General features: G+C 41.6%; 1 protein-coding gene across 1 annotated transcript in view; it reads left to right on the forward strand.

Moving 5' to 3' along the window:
- The first annotated feature begins 595 nt into the window (after positions 1 to 595).
- LOC140204309 (forkhead box protein O1-like) overlaps positions 596 to 17,380 on the forward strand; it is a 48,687-nt gene continuing 31,902 nt past the window's right edge. Inside the window, exon 1 of the mRNA XM_072270922.1 lies at positions 596 to 2,770. Coding sequence (XP_072127023.1) covers positions 2,345 to 2,770 — 426 coding nt within the window. The 5' untranslated portion in view covers positions 596 to 2,344. The remainder of the gene's footprint in view (positions 2,771 to 17,380) is intronic.

Genomic DNA, 17,380 nt, shown 5'->3' on the forward strand with positions numbered 1-17,380 from the left:
TTTCCGGGCGTCAGGGAGCCACAATCGATATGTGGGAGACTCCCGGATCTTCCGGGAGAGGTGGGATGTCTGGCCTCTTCATCTCTGCCGTAAGATATTGAAGCCATGAACACTACCTCACTACTTTCCTATTTCTATTTTTTGCACTACTTATTTAATTTGTTTAATTCACATTTTTCTCTGTATTTCTGCTGCAATTTTAACAAATTTCAGGACATATGCTGGTGGTATTAGACTTCATTCTGATTCTGCTACCTGACCTGCTGAGTTCCTCCAGCACTGTGTGTCTGTTGCTCTGGATTTTAAGCATCTGCAGAATCACTTGTTTTTACAATACTAAGATATTTGTTTAGCTGGAAAATCAGTCACAACCAGGAGATGTTTTACTCGAGGTGTAACTGGAGTGCTTAATTAGAGCTTATTTTCCAATGTTGTACCATTTAATGTTTGCTGGGTACTGTAGGCCTTTGCTGCAGCCGCGGGCCGTCAGACGATCATGACTACAACTCCCAGAAGGCAACGCCCCATCCAACTACTCTGTCTGACGTCGATGTCGTCACCGTGGCATTTTTTTTGTCGGCAGAATGAAGGAAAACATGAATGAGGGCTTGTAATCTCCGCAATGTGACAAATACTGGATCCAATTATCAGCAACTAAATATTCAAAGAAAATGGGTTAACGATCAAACTGTGTGACTGCACTCATTTGAGGAGCTTTGTAAACAGTTTTTGCCATGTTGGTGGCGCCGTGTTAAGATGTTGTTGTAGACCATCTGCATTCTGGGTCCTGTAGTCTACAAGATGGTAAAGTTCCCACTAAACGCTGGTATTTGGACTACATTTCCCGTCGTGCCTCGAAGCCTCGCCCCCATTTCACCGGACGGCAATGTTTACTATGCGTTGAAACACATCAAAGGGAACGAGACGGATCAAAACAGAGGAGAAGGTGGAAAAAGAATTTTAAAAAAATGAAAAGCAAATGTTTGTTATACGAGTGATTGAAATATTGGCCTGAGACGGACATCCCGCGGCTTGCGGTGGGTGGATTCCAATGAAGCTTGAGGGCACCGCCAGCCGAGGCTGCAGCGGCCAAGGTGCCCTGCAAACCACTCGGAGGAGCTCGCACTCGTAGCTGAAGGCACAGGTTGGATCAGTGGCGCTTTCACCCCTCCCTCCCCACCCCTCCTCCTGGTCAAGATGGTAGCTTGGAGTGGAGGCGCCTTGTGGCCGGGGCCTGCAACGAAAGGCCGACGGGGGATGAGTGAGTGAGTAAGTGAGAGAGAGAGAGAGAGAGGAGCAGCAACCCCCTCCTGGAAAGGCTTTGCAGACTCCAGTGGCTGCTTGAGGATTCATGAACGTTTTGCACGCTTGCACCTCTCGAACAGAGATTGTTTCGCGACGAAGGAATTTATGCAGATTGCTCCTCTCTTCCCCTGCTCCCGTCCTTTCGTTGGTTTAAAAACAAAGTTTTAATCGTGGACACTATAGAACAGTAAAGGTGAAATATCTGTCATGAGTGTTCGTGATCATGTAGCATCAGACATTCGTTTTCACAGTCGTTCTTTTACACTGCCTTTTAACGTCAGCTGAAAGAAGATTCTTGTTTGCCACTCGTTCTCAAACTGTTTGCAGCGCATCGTTTTGGATTTACTTAGAGAAGAAGAAAACAAAGCTTCTCAGAATTGCAATGATTTTGTGAATTCTGAGCATTTTAAAAGGAAATTGTTAACCAGAATACTACTTGTCTTTTTCTATTACCTTGTTATCGAAAGTCACTGAGATTGATTAAGATAGGAAAATAATTTTTGTGGACGTTGCTTTTAAAAAATCTAAATGATCAAAATCTGGGTCAACATGTGTGTTTAAACCTCTTCAGTATTATATGGTTTCATATAATAAAGTCAGATTCTGAATTCCGGGAAAGATGCAAAGTGTTTAATTGTAACTGTGCTTTGAATCCAAAGGGTGCAAGCCATTGGAAAGGACGTGTCAGAACGTATTGCAGTGGATGCCAGTTCTATTCCTCTTGATGGGGAATTACAGTGTGTTAATTGTTTGGGGCTAACCTCAGTTTGAAATCAAAGTAATATTTGCAGAAAAGAAGTATCAGTATATTTGGAAAGGTGGTGGTGGTTGTAACTTTCTAAATTCTGCAAATAATCGGGAACAGCACCCAAATTTGTTTCCCTTTTCAGTAAGATGCAAGTTATTTTGTTGAAGATGTAGAGAGATTTGTATGAAAAATCAATTATATGTATTTTGTAAGACAGAAGTCACGAACTTTAATTTGTGAAGAGGAAGAAACCATTCTCATTTGGAATTTAATTGACAAAAAAATTTACAAATGATGGCTGAAGAATCAGGACAAGCTGAGATTGACCCTGACTTCAAACCACAGGTTCGTCCTAGATCCTGCACTTGGCCTTTGCCAAGACCAGAACTGACAACTGTGAAGCAGGAGGATTCTGCCACAGGAACTCCCACTGAAGAAGAAAAGCAGGATGTTGCTGATTCAAGTGCTGTAAAACTAGAGAGTGAAGTTAGCCTGAGTGCAGAGGTCTCTTCCCAGAGTGCTGCAGCAAGTGCACAGCGTAAGAGTTCTTCTCGAAGAAATGCATGGGGCCATCAATCTTATGCAGACCTTATCACCAAAGCTATTGAGAGCTCACCAGAGAAGAGGCTGACACTGTCTCAGATCTATGATTGGATGGTCAAATCTGTGCCTTACTTCAAGGACAAAGGAGATAGCAACAGTTCAGCTGGGTGGAAGGTAAGAATTCAGTTTATTTTGGGGATGAGTGGATAAAATGTTAGTTTTTGAACCTTCCATGCTGGGATTTGTTCCAAGAGCTTAAAGTAAGATTTCATATACATTTCAATCTTTAAGACAGCTTTGATAAATAATTAAATGTGCATACTTATTATTTGTATTGCAAAAGGTGATAAGGAACAATACTTTGGTTTACTGCCTCAAACTTGATATCTGTAACAGTGCGCAAATCGTCTCCTCCGGGATACTTTGCTGGCTTGTGGCCTGTCCAGAATGTTTCAATGTTAGCTGCATGACTTCTATCACTAAACATCAAGGCAAATTCCATGTGGTCATTTTTGTCAGATTTCGCATTGATACTTGTTGGCCTATGAATGATCCAAAACTGTTTGCAGGCAATTGGGACTAGAGTAGATGGACAAAAAGATTAGGCTGGATGAGGGCCTGTCTCTGCGCTTTAATACTCTGATTATATGTAATTTCCAATAAATCCTGATGTAAAAATGTTTATATTAGAGGAATCTTGTGGCATTAAGTGATAGATGAGCTAACCTTGAATTCAGTAGCTGCAGAGTTCGACAGAAGTTGTGGGCCAATCTGTATATTCATTTCTCCTTGTTCTCTTTCCCTAATTAATAACGCATTTGTAAGTATTTGGAAGATAGCTTTTGCTTGCAGCTGAAGTAACAAGATGCGTATCATTCAGAGTTGGCCCGTGTTAGGTGCAGCTAGAGAATTAGCAGCAGTTCGTTACTTTTTTCACCCATTTGGTGATGAAATGTAAGCTTGTCAACAAAATTATTGGAAGACTTTGCAATCTTGATTATATTTTCAGCATTGTCAATCACACTTCTAGGATTAAAAAGTATCCTTGATTATTAGAAAAATCCCTGCATATTTGCTACAGGGCAAGATTTACTGCCCTTGCTGTTTTTTTTTGGCTGAGTTCAGTTACCTTGAAAGAGACTAGGCATAAACTGGTTTGCTTTTGGGTAAATGACTTGTATTTGAGATGTGAATTACTATTAATGAGCTAACAGGCACATGAAACAAATAAGATTAAGTCACGAGTATTGTTGTGAGGACCTTTTGAATTTTAGCATATTGTTAGCCAAGCATAATTTTAAATGTTTTTCCATTACTAGCCAAAATATTGTCATAGCATTATTTGGGAAGCTCTGACAGTAGTGGATAGCTTAAGAAGTCGTTTCCAGGCTTGGCGTCACGTCTCACTGGCTGTGTTCTTGTAGTTTACGTGGACTACTTAAAAGAAAATACACTTTACTGATACACTTGCAGAAAGGTTTGTCTCCTCACTAATCTATGACACTGAAAATATGTCAAATTTGGAAACATTGCTGGGTATCCAATGGCAAGTTGAAGAATATGCTGTTTTAAAAGTCCACGAACATTATGATAAAACATGGTTGTTCTGTTGGCTAGTTTCATGTGTGTTATCCCTTTTTAAGATTGGATTAATCAAAACTGCCACAGGCTAATTTCACAGTAATTATTCCTTTTATATATTTTCACCTGGTTTTGAATTCTGTCACTTCTATAAGATCAGAAAACAATGCTTTGTCACCACTGTCTTGTGATTTTAGAAGTTGGATATTTAATCACCTCTTTTAAATGGCATCAGAGGTCTTGGGACACTAGACTACTGCTATAATATGATAAGGAATGCCTACCATTCCGTGCCCAGACCGCACTTTTGGAAATTTGATCACTTTGCTGTCATTCTCCTACTTGCATACAGGTAGAGACTAATGAGCAAAGCTCCAGAGCTTAGGACAACAGAGGTGGTTGTAGAAGGCAGGAATGGCTATGGGATTGTTTCAAGTTGGTGGACAGGGCCAAGTTCAAGGACTCAACTGTGTAGCTGAATGAATACACCACTGTTGTCACGGACTTCGTAAAAACAGTCGTAGATGAGTGTGTCCCCACAGAATCATACAGAGTTTACCCCAACCAGAAGCCCTGGATGAACCATGAGATCTGCGATCTGCTGAGAGCCAGATCAGAGGCCTTCAAGTCTGGTGATCAAGAAAGTTATAAGAAGTCCAGGCACGTTCTCCGGAAAGCTATCTCACAGGTGAAGTAGGAATTCCAGACTAAACGTGAGTCAATGAAGGATGCTCAACAGCTGTGGCAGGGCTTTTATGCAGTCACGTCTTACAAAGTGAAATCAAGCAAAATACTGTAGGTGACAACAGGGCTTCGTTTCCTGTTGAGCTCAATGCCTTCTGTGCTCTCTTTGACCATCAGAACATGGCAGAACTATCATGAACTCCCACAGCCCCCGATGATTCTGTGATTTCATTCTCTGAGACTGACATGAGAGCATCCTTGAGGATGGTGAAGCCACTGAAAGCATCCAGTCCAGATGGGGAACTTGGCCGGGCACTAAAGACCTTTGCTGATCAACTGCCTGGAGTGTTCACTGAGATCTTTAACCTCTCGCTTTGGCAGCCTGAGGTACCCACCAGCTTTAAAGCAGGTTTCAGTTACACCGGTGCCTAAGAAGAATGCGGTAACCTGCCTCAATGTCTATCGTCCATGAGCACTTACGTCTACCGTGAAGTGTTTTGAGAGGTTGTTGATGATACATATCAACTCCTGCCTGAGAAGCGACTTGGATCCACTCCAATTTGTCTGCCGGCACAACAGGTCCACAGCAGATGCCATCTCACTGGCTCTTCACTCAACCCTGGAACATCTGGACAGTGAAGATGCATAAATCAGGATGCTCAGCATTCAAAACTATCATCTCCTCAAAACTAGTCAGTAAGCTTCAAGACCTTCGCCTCAATACCTCCTTGTGCAATTGGATCTTTGATTTCCTCACTTGCCGACCCCAGTCAGTTTGGATTGGCAACAATCTCTATCAGCAAAGGTGCACTGCAATGCTGTGTGTTTACTTCCCTGCTCTAATCGCTTTACACTTGCGTCTGTGTGGCTAAGCACAGCTCCAATGCCATATTTAAGTTTGCCAATGACACCATTGTCATAGGCCAATCAAAGGTGTTAACAAGTCAGCATTTAGGAGGAAGGCTGAAAATCTGTCTGAGTGGTGCCACAGCAACAACCTCTCACTCAATGTCAGCAAGACCAAGGAGCTGATTGTCGACTCAGGAGGAGGAAACCAGAGATCCATGAGCCAGTCATCAGGGGATCAGAGGTAGAGAGGGTCAGAAACTTTAAATTCCTAGATGTTGTTATTTCAACGGTGCTGTCCTGGGCCCAGCACGCAAGTGCAATTACAAGGAAAGCACGGCAGTGCCTCCACTTCCTTAAGAATTTACGAAAATTTGGCATGATGGCTATAACTTTGACTAACTTCTTCAGATGTGTGGAGGAGAGTATATTGACTAGATGCATCACAGCCTGGTATGGAAGCACCAATGCCCGAATGGAAAATCCTACAAAAAGTAGTGGATATTGCCCAGTCTATCATGGGTAAAGCCCTCCTCGCCATTGACCACATCTACACACAGCATTGTCGCAGCATCCATCATCTGGGACCCTTATCACCCAGGTCATGCTCTCTTCTAGCTGTTGCCATCAGGAAGAAGGTACAGGAGTCTCAGGACGCACACTACCAGGTTCAGGAATCTTTCAACCATCGCGCTCCTGAACCAGAGGGGAGAACTTCACTTGCCCCATTGCTGAACTGTTCCCACAACCTATAGACTCACTTTCAACGACTCTTCATCTTGTGTTCTTTATTTATTGCATATTTATTATTATTATAACTTTTTTTTTTCTTTCTTTTTGTATTTGCATAGTTGTCTTTTGCACACTGCTTGCCCACCCTGTTGGTGTGGTCTTTTGTTGATTCTATTATGGTTATTAGATTTATTGAGTATGCCCACAAGAAAATGAGTCTCAGGGTTGTATATGGCAACATAAAGTATTTGGAATTTGATAATGAATAGATTTACTTTGAACTTGAACTTTGAAATTTGTCAGCCATTGGCCATTTATTAGCATTGATTGTTTTGGTTGTTAATTTGTCTTTTGAATGTTGTACATTTTTTTTCTTTTTATTTGCAAAGAACAATTAGAATATAGAACATAAATTAAGATCCATATACTTCAGCCAATCAATATTATTGTGGTTTTTACCTTGGCATTACTTTCCTATACTAACTCCACATCCCATACTCACTACCTTAAAAAAATACATTCAGATGGTGACAAACTACCAACAAATTCAATAGATTGGTCAGACTCCACTCGGAGTACTGTGCTTAGTTCTGGTTGCCTCACTACAGGAAGGATGTGGAAGCCATAGAAAGGGTGCAGAGGAGATTTACAAGGATGTTGCCTGGATTGGGGAGCATGCCTTATGAGAATAGGTTGAGTGAACTCGGCCTTTTCTCCTTGGAGCGACGGAGGATGAGAGGTGACCTGATAGAGGTGTATAAGATGATGAGAGGCATTGATCGTGTGGATAGTCAGAGGCTTTTTCCCAGGGCTGAAATGGTTGCCACAAGAGGACACAGGTTTACAGTGCTGGGGAGTAGGTGCAGAGGAGATGTCGGGGTAAGTTTTTTACTCAGAGAGTGGTGAGTGCATGGAATGGGCTGCCGGCAACGGTGGTGGAGGCGGATACGATAGGGTCTTTTAAGCGACTTTTAGATAGGTACATGGAGCTTAGTAAAATAGAGGGCTATAGGTAAGCCTAGTAATTTCTAAGGTAGGGACATGTTTGGCATGACTTTGTGGGCCGAAGGGCCTGTATTGTGCTGTAGGTTTTCTATGTTGCTTAAATTCTACCCTATAACATAACCAATCTGTTTCTCATATCTGCTCTTAGACTTTATATGTTCATTTATCATTAACTAACTCACTCTATAGCTCTGGAGCAGACCCCATTTCTGGTGAAATTGCCATTCCCTTCAGTTACCTTGTGAAAAGCTCATTTTCCTTTATGATATGGCTTTCACAACTGGGCATTCAAAGTATTCTTTTTCATCCCTCAGTTGATCTTATCACTTTGGTATGTATACAGTAGCTTTGATTACATCTTTTTCATTTCTCTATATTCTGTCTCCATCTGTTCTCCCAACCTGCCCCTCCCCAGTTCAAATAATTTTTTTTTAAAATATTTTGCTTTCTACTTCAATATCCTGTTTCGCTTTGATCTCCTACCAATTTTGAGCACATTTTGGAATGAAATTCATTGCAGGCTGAAGGTCAGAGTTATGTCAATGTATTAGAAACTTTATAGCCCTCCAGCTTAATGATTGATTACAATAACTTAAGACCCTAATTATATCTCCTACTTTCTCTTTGAATTAGCACTATGGACTGGTTTTGCCAGTGATTTGGGGGTTGTGAGAACAAAAGGGGTGGACATCCTTAAGGTTGTCATAACCGCTGGGGGGTTGCGTAGTGTGTATGAGCTCCCATTGCCTTTTAAGTGCTCCCAATGGCATGCCTCTCAAATAGCCCCTGACAATCAAGTCCAGCTTCTGGCCTTCACACGTGGCTCAGCTACTGTGCTTGGAAGAACTGTTTCTATTGACAGGAGAATGAGCAAAGGCCAGTAACTGGCACCTTAAAACCAGTTGCTCTGGGCTGATGGGGCTCATCAGCCGTGGGGTTGGCGGCTCATCTAGGAAAAGGAAAACTTGCGGCTATACCCATTCATGGAAAATCCAGAGCTGGAGTCCCCAAGGCAGTCCTACGTTGAGTTCAATGCTGACTGGCAAATGAGTGCAATGTCTCGGGTGCCAAACTGTATCTGCTGTTCATTTGGAATCAGTAGTTGCTTGGATGAATGTGTGCCTTCAAGAACATACCGGACATACCCAAACCAGAAACCATGAATGAACCAGGAGATTCGTAGTCTGCCGGGGGCTAGATATGTGGCATTCAAGACTGGTGGTTATACAAGAAATCCAGGTACGACCTATGGAAGGCTACTTTAAGGGCAACAAAAAAAAAATTCTGACAGAGGTTAGAGACAGAATCGGATGCACTTCAGCTCTGGCAGGGTTTGCAGGCTGTTACTTCCTTCAAAGTGATATCTAACATCATGAATGGCTGTACTCCCAGATGACCTTTAATGCCTTTTATGCACGTTTTGAAAGGGAGAATAAAACACCTGTGCGAATCCTTGCAGCATTTGGTGACCCTGTGATCTCTGTCTCAGAGGCAGATGTCAGAACATTTTTCAAAGTTTCATCTCTAGAAGGTGAACCCTCGCGAGGCTTCAGGTCTTGATGAGGCTCTGAAAATCTGTGCCGACTAACTGGTAGGAGTGTTCAGGGGCATCTTCAATCCCTCACTGCTGCAGTCAGAGGTTCCCGTCTCCTTCAAAAGGCTGACAATCATGCCAGTGCCCAAGAGGAGCAAGGGGAGGTGCCTTAATGACTGTTGCTCAATGGCACTCATCTGCTGTGATAAGTAGTTTGAGAGGTTGGTCACGGCTAGCATCAATTCTGCGTAAGCAAGGACATGGACCGGCTGCAATTTGCCTATCATCACAGTAGGTCTACAGCGGACTAGTCCCACTTGCTTTTCACTCAGCCTTGGATCACCTGTACAACAGCAATGCCTATATCAGGCTGCTGTTTATTGACTACAGCTCAGCGTTCAAGAGTTAGCCCCTCAATTCTAATCAACAAAGTCTAAAACCTGTGGCTCTGTACCTCCCTCTGCAACTGGATCCTTGACTTCCTCACTGGGTCACCACAGTCCATATGGATTGGAAATAACATCTCCTCCTCACTGGCACACCTCAAGGATGTGTGCTTAGCCCACTGATCTGCTCTCTCTACACCCATGATTGTGTAGCCAGGCACAGCTCAAATTCCATTTATAAATTTGCCGACAACACAACTACTGTTGGCAGAATTTCAGATGGTGATGAGGCGTACGGACAGCTGGTTGAGCGGTGTTGTGGCAATAACCTTGCACTCAATGTTAGTAATTGATTGTGAATTTCAGGAAGGGAAAGTTGGGGGAACAGACAGACATGTGTCCTCATTGAGGGATCAGAAGTGGAAAGAGTGAGCAGTCTGCAGTTCCTGGGTGTCAGCATCTCTGAGGATCTATCCTGGGCCCAGAATGTTGATGCAATTTCAAAGAAGGAATGACAGCAGCTGTATTTCATTAGGAGTTTGAGGAGAATTGTTGTGTCACCGAAGACCCTCTCAATTTCTACAGTTGTACTGTGGAGCACTTATGATGGTTATTTTAACTAGTTATTTATTGTTAAATATATAATTATATATCCACAGCTAGAATGCAGCTTCTATGGGGGACCCTGTCGAATGGAGGGCTTCTCTGAGCTACTGAGAGGGTAATGAGTAGCCTTGGCGTGGACCTATTCTCACCTTCCAGGCTTTTGGTTGTTGGAGTTCACTGTCTTCATTTTTATCTGCATTGCCACATTTTATTTTAGTGCTGCATGCTCTTTATGGTCTTGAACTTTTACGTATTTGATTTATTCACATTCTGCTTTGTGTGCTGATGTGAGTTTGACATTTAAGCAGCACCTATTTTCCAGATGAAGCTTTTTTACTGCACTTTTCCTTTTTTCCTCCTATATTAATGCTATTTTTCTGTATTATCTTCCATTTTCACAAGGGACTAGAATCTTCTCCACAGACATTTTTGGCATTGGGAACTCATTAACATAGATGCAACTTCTGTACATCTAGATCTTGGGAATAAAATCATATTTACTGTATTTGAGAAAGTTAAAGTTGTTAAATTTTTATTGATCTCTTTGACACTGTCATCAGATAAGTTTGCAGTATCACAAATTACAGGAACTCGTTACCAAATTAAAATCAAAATGCAGTTCATTAATTCAGCAAGTCCTAAATACGTCAGTTCTAGAAAACTAAGTATTAATGCGAAGTCCTGGAAGACATGGAGAAAACTGATTAGACATCAGTAAGTTAATGAGTTTTTTCCCTCTGTAAAATTTTGCCTGAACTTAATATTCACAGTATTTTGCTTAATATTCATTTAGCAGTTCACTAACCAAAAACAGAAGCCCTGAGCAAAAACATATTTTCACCATTGGAGATTTCTAAACTACATTGCTCATTTTCAGTGAAGTTGGTCAATAAATTAAGTTTATGAAATTTAGACTGGATCAATGGGTAGCTGAACATTGATTTCTTTAGCAGTGCAGAGCCAGTGATTAGAAGCTGAATGGGCATGGGATATAGATTGGCTCATATGGGATATAGATTATTTCATTCTGGACCATTTTGTATTTGTATTTTTGCACTAGAATGTCATTATTACAAAAGGATTGGTTTGCAGGAGTGCTGATCTTCTGATTACAGTCCCACAGTTAAACTCTGATGAAAGTAAGGTTAACTGCATATTCGACTACTGCATCATTTTCTGTTTTTTTGGCATTTTTAGTTTTACAGTTGGAGTGCATTGAATATTAAAAAAAGGGTTATCTCTGTGAATGCTGTCTGTAGTGATGGTGTTTCAGTTTGAGAAACAGACTGTTTTTGGAAGGTGGAAGTTGGGGTTGATGTACTAGAGCATGGCCTGCTAGTGGAAAAAATTAGAATTTTATGAAGTGCACCATTTGGTTTATATGTTTCAAAATAAGGATGCAGGAAATGGAATATGTGGGGGGGGGGGGGTGCAGTCAGTTCGTAGTGGCACTCCGCAGTCCAGTGGGATCATGGCTGATATTTTACCTCAGCACTGCTTACTCACACTAACCCCCATGTCTCTCAGTACCCTTGTATCTGAAAACCTGCCAGTGCCTGTATTACATGTACTTGGGCACTTGTACAGCCCTCTTGAGTCAGGAATTTCAAAATTTCACATCTCTGTTGGTGAAGAAACTTCTGTCTTGAAGTCTGATCCCTTATTTTGAGGCACTTGCTCCACACACTAGATATATGAGCCAAGATACACTATCTCTGCATCTATCCTATCAACAGTCTTAAGAACTTTGTGCAGTGAGATCACTACTTTCTTCGAAACTCTCATCTATTTAACCCTTTCTCATACACCAGGCTCACCATCCTGTAAATCAATATGGTGAAATTTGCATGCATTCCTTTCTTAAGTAGAAATTTCATTGTTTGCCAGAGAGACTAGTTCTGTTCCAGTATTCCAGATCTGGCCTTAATGTTGTTCTTTACAATTGGGCCGAGATGTCTTCATGCACAAATTCTCACAGGAAAAAAAATGCCATTTGTCTTCCTAATTACAGGTTAAATGTGTGATTTATTTACAAGAACACCCAGGTCCGTTTGAACACCAACACCTGTCAATCTCTAATAATGCTGCCTTTGTACCAAAGTGAATGCCCTCATATTTTCTCCCATTGTGTTCCATTTGCTGTTATTGTCCTTTCACCTTGGTAACTGTATACTGCCAAAGTCCCTCTGCTCTTTCCACGATCTGTATTGTTACCTGCAGTTGTATCATCGAGAAACCTGGATGTGTTACAGGTACACACAAGAACAGGTAGGATGCAAAAGGACTTGGACAGATTAGGAGAATGGGCAAGAAAGTGGCAAATGAAATACAATGTTGGAAAATGCATAGTCTTGCCTTTTGGTAGTAGAAATAAATGTGGAGAGAATTTTCTAATAGGGGAGAAAATCCAAAAATCTGAGACGTAAAGGGACTTGGGAGTCCTTGTGCAGAACACCTGGTCGAGTTGAGGGTGAGGAAGGCAAATCCCATGTTAGCATTCATTTCAAGAAGTCAGAAAACAAGAGCAGGGATGTGATGCTGAGGCTTTATAAGGCACTGGTGAGGCCTCACCTTGAGTATTGTGAACGGTTTTAGGCCCCTTATCTTAGAAAAGATGTGCTGGCATTGGAGAGGGTCCAGTGGAGGCTCACAAGGATAATTCCAAGAATGAAAGGGTTATCATTTGAGGAACGCTTGATGGCTCTGGATCTGTACTCGCTGGAATTCAGAAGGATGAGGGGGGATCTCATTGAAACCTTTCAAATGTTGAAAGGCCTAGACAGAGTAGATGTAGAAAGAATGTTTCCCATGGTGGGAGAGTCTTGGTCAAGAGGGCACAGCCTCAGAATATAGTGGCGCCCTTTCAAGGAGAAATTTCTTTAGTCAAAGGTTGGTGAATTTGTGGAATTTGTTGCCACATGCAGCTGTGAAGGCCAGGTTTTTGGGTGTATTTAAGGCAGAGATTGATAGGTTCTTGATTGGACATGGCATCAAAGGTTACGGGGAGAAGGCCGGGAACTGGGATTGAGGAGGAGATAGAAAAAAAGGGTCAGCCGTGATTAAATGATGGAGCAGACTGGATGGGCCAGATGGCCTAATTCTGCTCCTATGTCTTGTGGTCTAAATTGCAGCAGCTTGACACCAGATTTTTTTAAAAGAACTGCAGATTGCTGGAGAAACTCAGTGGGTGGAGCAGTACAAGTGGAGGTAGAGAGATAGTCAATGCTATGGGTCAAGACCCTGCATCAAGATATATTACAGTGATGTAATTCATGTAAATAGTAAACAGCCATGGTCCATCCAGCACTCATCCCTACAGGATCCACAGTTAACACTCCCAAAGTGAACGTTTGTTCCTGTTGTGTCTGTCAACCAGTCCTTAATCCATGCTACTATATAACCACGAATATTTTTGCTTTAGTAATCTCTTGTCTATTACTTTATTGAAGACCTTCTATAAGTCCAGTTACTAATTTGGCCTTGTCAATCTTTTGTTTGTGACCTTAAAATATTTCCAAAAAATTGGTCAAACATGATTTCCTCTATGTTAAGTCGATGTAGGCTCTGTCCAAATCTAACAAGTGCACTGTTATCTGTAGATAACTGCAATACTTTTCCTTCTACTTATGTCAGGCTGGCAGTTTTTCTGGTTTTCTCTCTCCATCCTTAAAATCAAAGAAAATTTATAGCATATTTTTTATTGAATGTGCATAATCTTGTGGTGTTACTTGGTTCCTTTCCTTCTCTGTACTTCTGGGCTCCTATTTTTTTCCTTGCTGCTTTCCCCAATCAATGCTCCACCCCAGGGAAATGCATGAAATCTTATAAATAGCAGCAGCGTATTACAGTTAGTTATCAAAGGTAAACTTCCATGTCAGGGTGGCATGTAGTGTAGCAGCTAGCAGTGTCAGTGATCACAATTGAAATCCAGTTCCTGCTGCTGGCTCCGGTTTCCTCCCATGTTCCAAAAGAAGTATGAGTTAAGGTTAGCAAGTTTGGGCATGCTACCTTGGAACAGGAAGCATGGCGACACTGGTGGGCTCTCTCCCCTCCCCCCAGAAAACAATGCATTTTGCCGTATGTTTTGATGTGCATGTGACAAGGCTAACCTTTAAAGATCTTTAACGTTTACGCAAATAACCATTTTTCCAAGGTCTTGGTCTAACAGCTACATCAATGAGAGAGAATAGATGGGCACATTGGTGGGAGAGAGTGTTACAGGCCTCTCTGTTTGAGCTTTGTTTTAGCACTTAAACAGGGGTATAATGTGGCTGTTAAGAATATTTTAAAAAATAGGTCTTGGTAAGCAAGTAGGAAAGACTAAATTAATAATAACTTGCTTGTATCTTAATTCCTTTCTAAAAATCCCACCATGGAGTATCAGAATTCTTCATTGTGGTTCATCTGACAGGTTGAAATTAGAAACTATCATGTTCAGCTTTCTTTATCGTTTGAAGTGTATTTTGTCTTAAAGTTTTGGACCAAAATAAAGGATCGGTGGTTTTAAAATTTATTTGATTATTACATGGTTAAGTCTCTGCTCTGCCTCATTGCTTCCCAATAGTGAGCTTTGAAATATTGCTGATGACATTTTAACAAAACATTTTCAGTTAGTGGTAGACATTGCAAATAACTGGAAGAAATCCGAGACAACAGGAGTTAAACAGGAGACCAGACAGCTGCACAAAACTTGCCTTTAATATCTCTAGTGTAGCCGACAGGAAATGCATGTACATTTCTATAATTAAGAATACATTCTGTTGGATTCTTCTGCTGTGCCATGGAGGAACAATCTTCACTTAAAAGTGAAACGGCAATGTATTCCTAAATGTTTGACTTGTAATTTGCTAAGAGGCATAAATAAAAGTGTAACTATTGTTTGATGTTTACTGTTTTGGGTCTTGCAAATAACTTTTTAAAAACTTGTTTTTATTTATCATGAGCGAACATAACTTCTTTCTGAAGCTGAACTCTTTTCCTGAGTCTTAAAAGCTGCACCCCTGTGCTAGCCCTTTAATCCTTGGGAAGTGCTGGCAAGAGAAAGCCTGCTGAAAGAAACTTTCTTTGATGATTCTGGCCACGACTCATTTGTTCCCCAGTACCACAAAGCGGTAGAATTCTGTTCTTGCCTCAGTTTAGATATTTTCTTCCAGCTTACAATCATGTATTTTTTTTTAAAGCAAGCTTGACTTCACTTTACAATTTCTTGCACCCTCTGTTATTCTTTTCTAGCCCTGGCTGTGAATTGTCTTAAGACAGTCAAAGATTTCTTTGTAATATATATAAATGGATCTGTTTTCTAAACTCGGAACTAAGAATCAAAAAGCTACTAAGACAAAAAGAAAATAGCTTTGAATAGACTAGTGAACAGTCTCTTAAAGTTATAAGTGTGACGTCACGTCGGACACAACTGAGAGTGAAATTTGAGACTCTGGTATAGAGACTATAAACATGCATGCAGCTGTTATCATATAACCAGTATAAGTTTGTTGGAATTGTATGGAAATTGAACTTAAGAATTTAAGAGGAGCTGCCATTATCCCTATTGGGCTGAATTATGTTTGCTGTGGCCGATGGCTCCAAAGGGAACTGCTGGTGTTACATGGTGCTGGGTTAGTCACGGATGTGCTGAGATAGACCACAGCTGTTTTCTGTTCAGTCCATATGCAATTCCAGTACTGGAATTGGATTCATCGGATGGTGAATCCCAGTTCACTGAACTTCAAAGATCAAAGTGCATATATGTCACCTTAATACAACCCTGATTCTTTTTCTTATGGGCATACACAGTAAATCCAAGAAGCACCATACCCAACAGGATAGACAAACAGCCAATGTGCAAAGGACAGCAAGCTGTGCAAATATGGAGAGATTTAAAAAAAAGCAATAAAGATTGAGAACATGAGATGAATAGTCTTTGAAGGTGAGTCCATAGGTTGTGGGAACAGTTCAGTGATGGGGTGAATGAAATTATCTTCTTTGATTCAAGAGTTTGCTGGTTGAGGGATGATAACTGTTCTTGAACCTGGTGGTGTTGATCCAGAGGCTCCTGTATCTTCTTCCTGATGGCAGCAGCGAGAAGTCAGCATGGCCTAAGTGGTGGAGGTCCTTGAGGGATAGTACTTTCTTGTGACAGTACTTTGTGTAGATGTGCTCCGTTGTGGGGAGAGCTTTAGCTGTGATCAGCTGGGCCGTATCCACTACTTTCTGTAGGATTTTTTGTTCAAGGGCATTGGTGTTTCCATACCAGGCCTTGATGCAATCAGTCAATAAACCCGCCACCGTGCATCTATAGAAGTTTATCAGAGTTTTAAAGGTCATGCCAAATCTTTGCAAGCTTCTAAGGAAGTAGTGGCACTGCTGTGCTTCCTTTGTGGGCTGAGGACAGATCCTCTGAAATGATGTCACTAAGGAATATAAAATTGCTGACCCTCTCCACCTCTGATCCACTGATGAAGACTGGTTCATGGACCTCTGGCGTCCTCCTCCTGAAGTGAACAATTAGCTCCTTGGTCTTACTGGGGCTGGATGTTTTCTGTGCCAGCCTCCTGAACGATGCTCTCACATAAGCCTCTGAGACTAATATCACAGGATTATTGGGAACTACGGGAGTTTGTGAAGTTCCTCCATGTTTTGACAGTGAAAGCAAGCATAGAAAGCATTGAGCTCATCTGGTAGCAAAGCCTTGTTGTCACCTATGTCACTAGGTTTCACGTTGTAACAGGTAACAGCATTCAAGTCTGCTGTCAGGTGTCCCCCGAGTGTCTCAAGTTTGGACCAGAATGGCCAATATGCACATGAGATAGCTTTCCAGAGATCATACCTGGACCTCTTTTATCTTACATGGTTGCCAGTCCAGACTACCACTGATCTGGCCATAAGCAGATAGTAGATGGTTCACCCAGGTGGTTTATAAAGTCCTTGACAACTGTGGTATATTCCCTCAGATCCACAGATGAGTCCTTGAACACAGCCCAGTCCACTAACTCAAAGCAATCCCGTAGCCCACTACTTTGCCTCCCATGGCCACCTCTTTGTAGTCCTTATCTCTGGAGCCTTGCTCTTCAGCTGCTGCCTGTGTGCAGGTAGGAGAAGCGCAGCCAAGTGGTTAGATTTACTGAAATGTGGTCTAGACATGGAATAGCAGGTATTCCTAATTGTAGTATTGCAGTGGTCTAGAATGTTGAGACCCCTGGTGCTGCATGTTATTTGCTAATGATTTATAAACTGTGGTCAGCATCATGGAGGAGAACTCTGTTGGTGAGTAGAACAGTTGCACTTAATCATTAGATGTTTCCCTTACCTGGAACAAGAGTGCAACAATACCAAGATTGCTATGTTCGAGCACCACAGAGAGTTTATCATGACACACAAGATCAGCTGTTTGGTCCATCCTGTATATCAAGAAGT

The sequence above is a fragment of the Mobula birostris genome, chromosome 10 (assembly GCF_030028105.1).
Source record: "Mobula birostris isolate sMobBir1 chromosome 10, sMobBir1.hap1, whole genome shotgun sequence".
NCBI classification, from domain to species: domain Eukaryota; kingdom Metazoa; phylum Chordata; class Chondrichthyes; order Myliobatiformes; family Myliobatidae; genus Mobula; species Mobula birostris.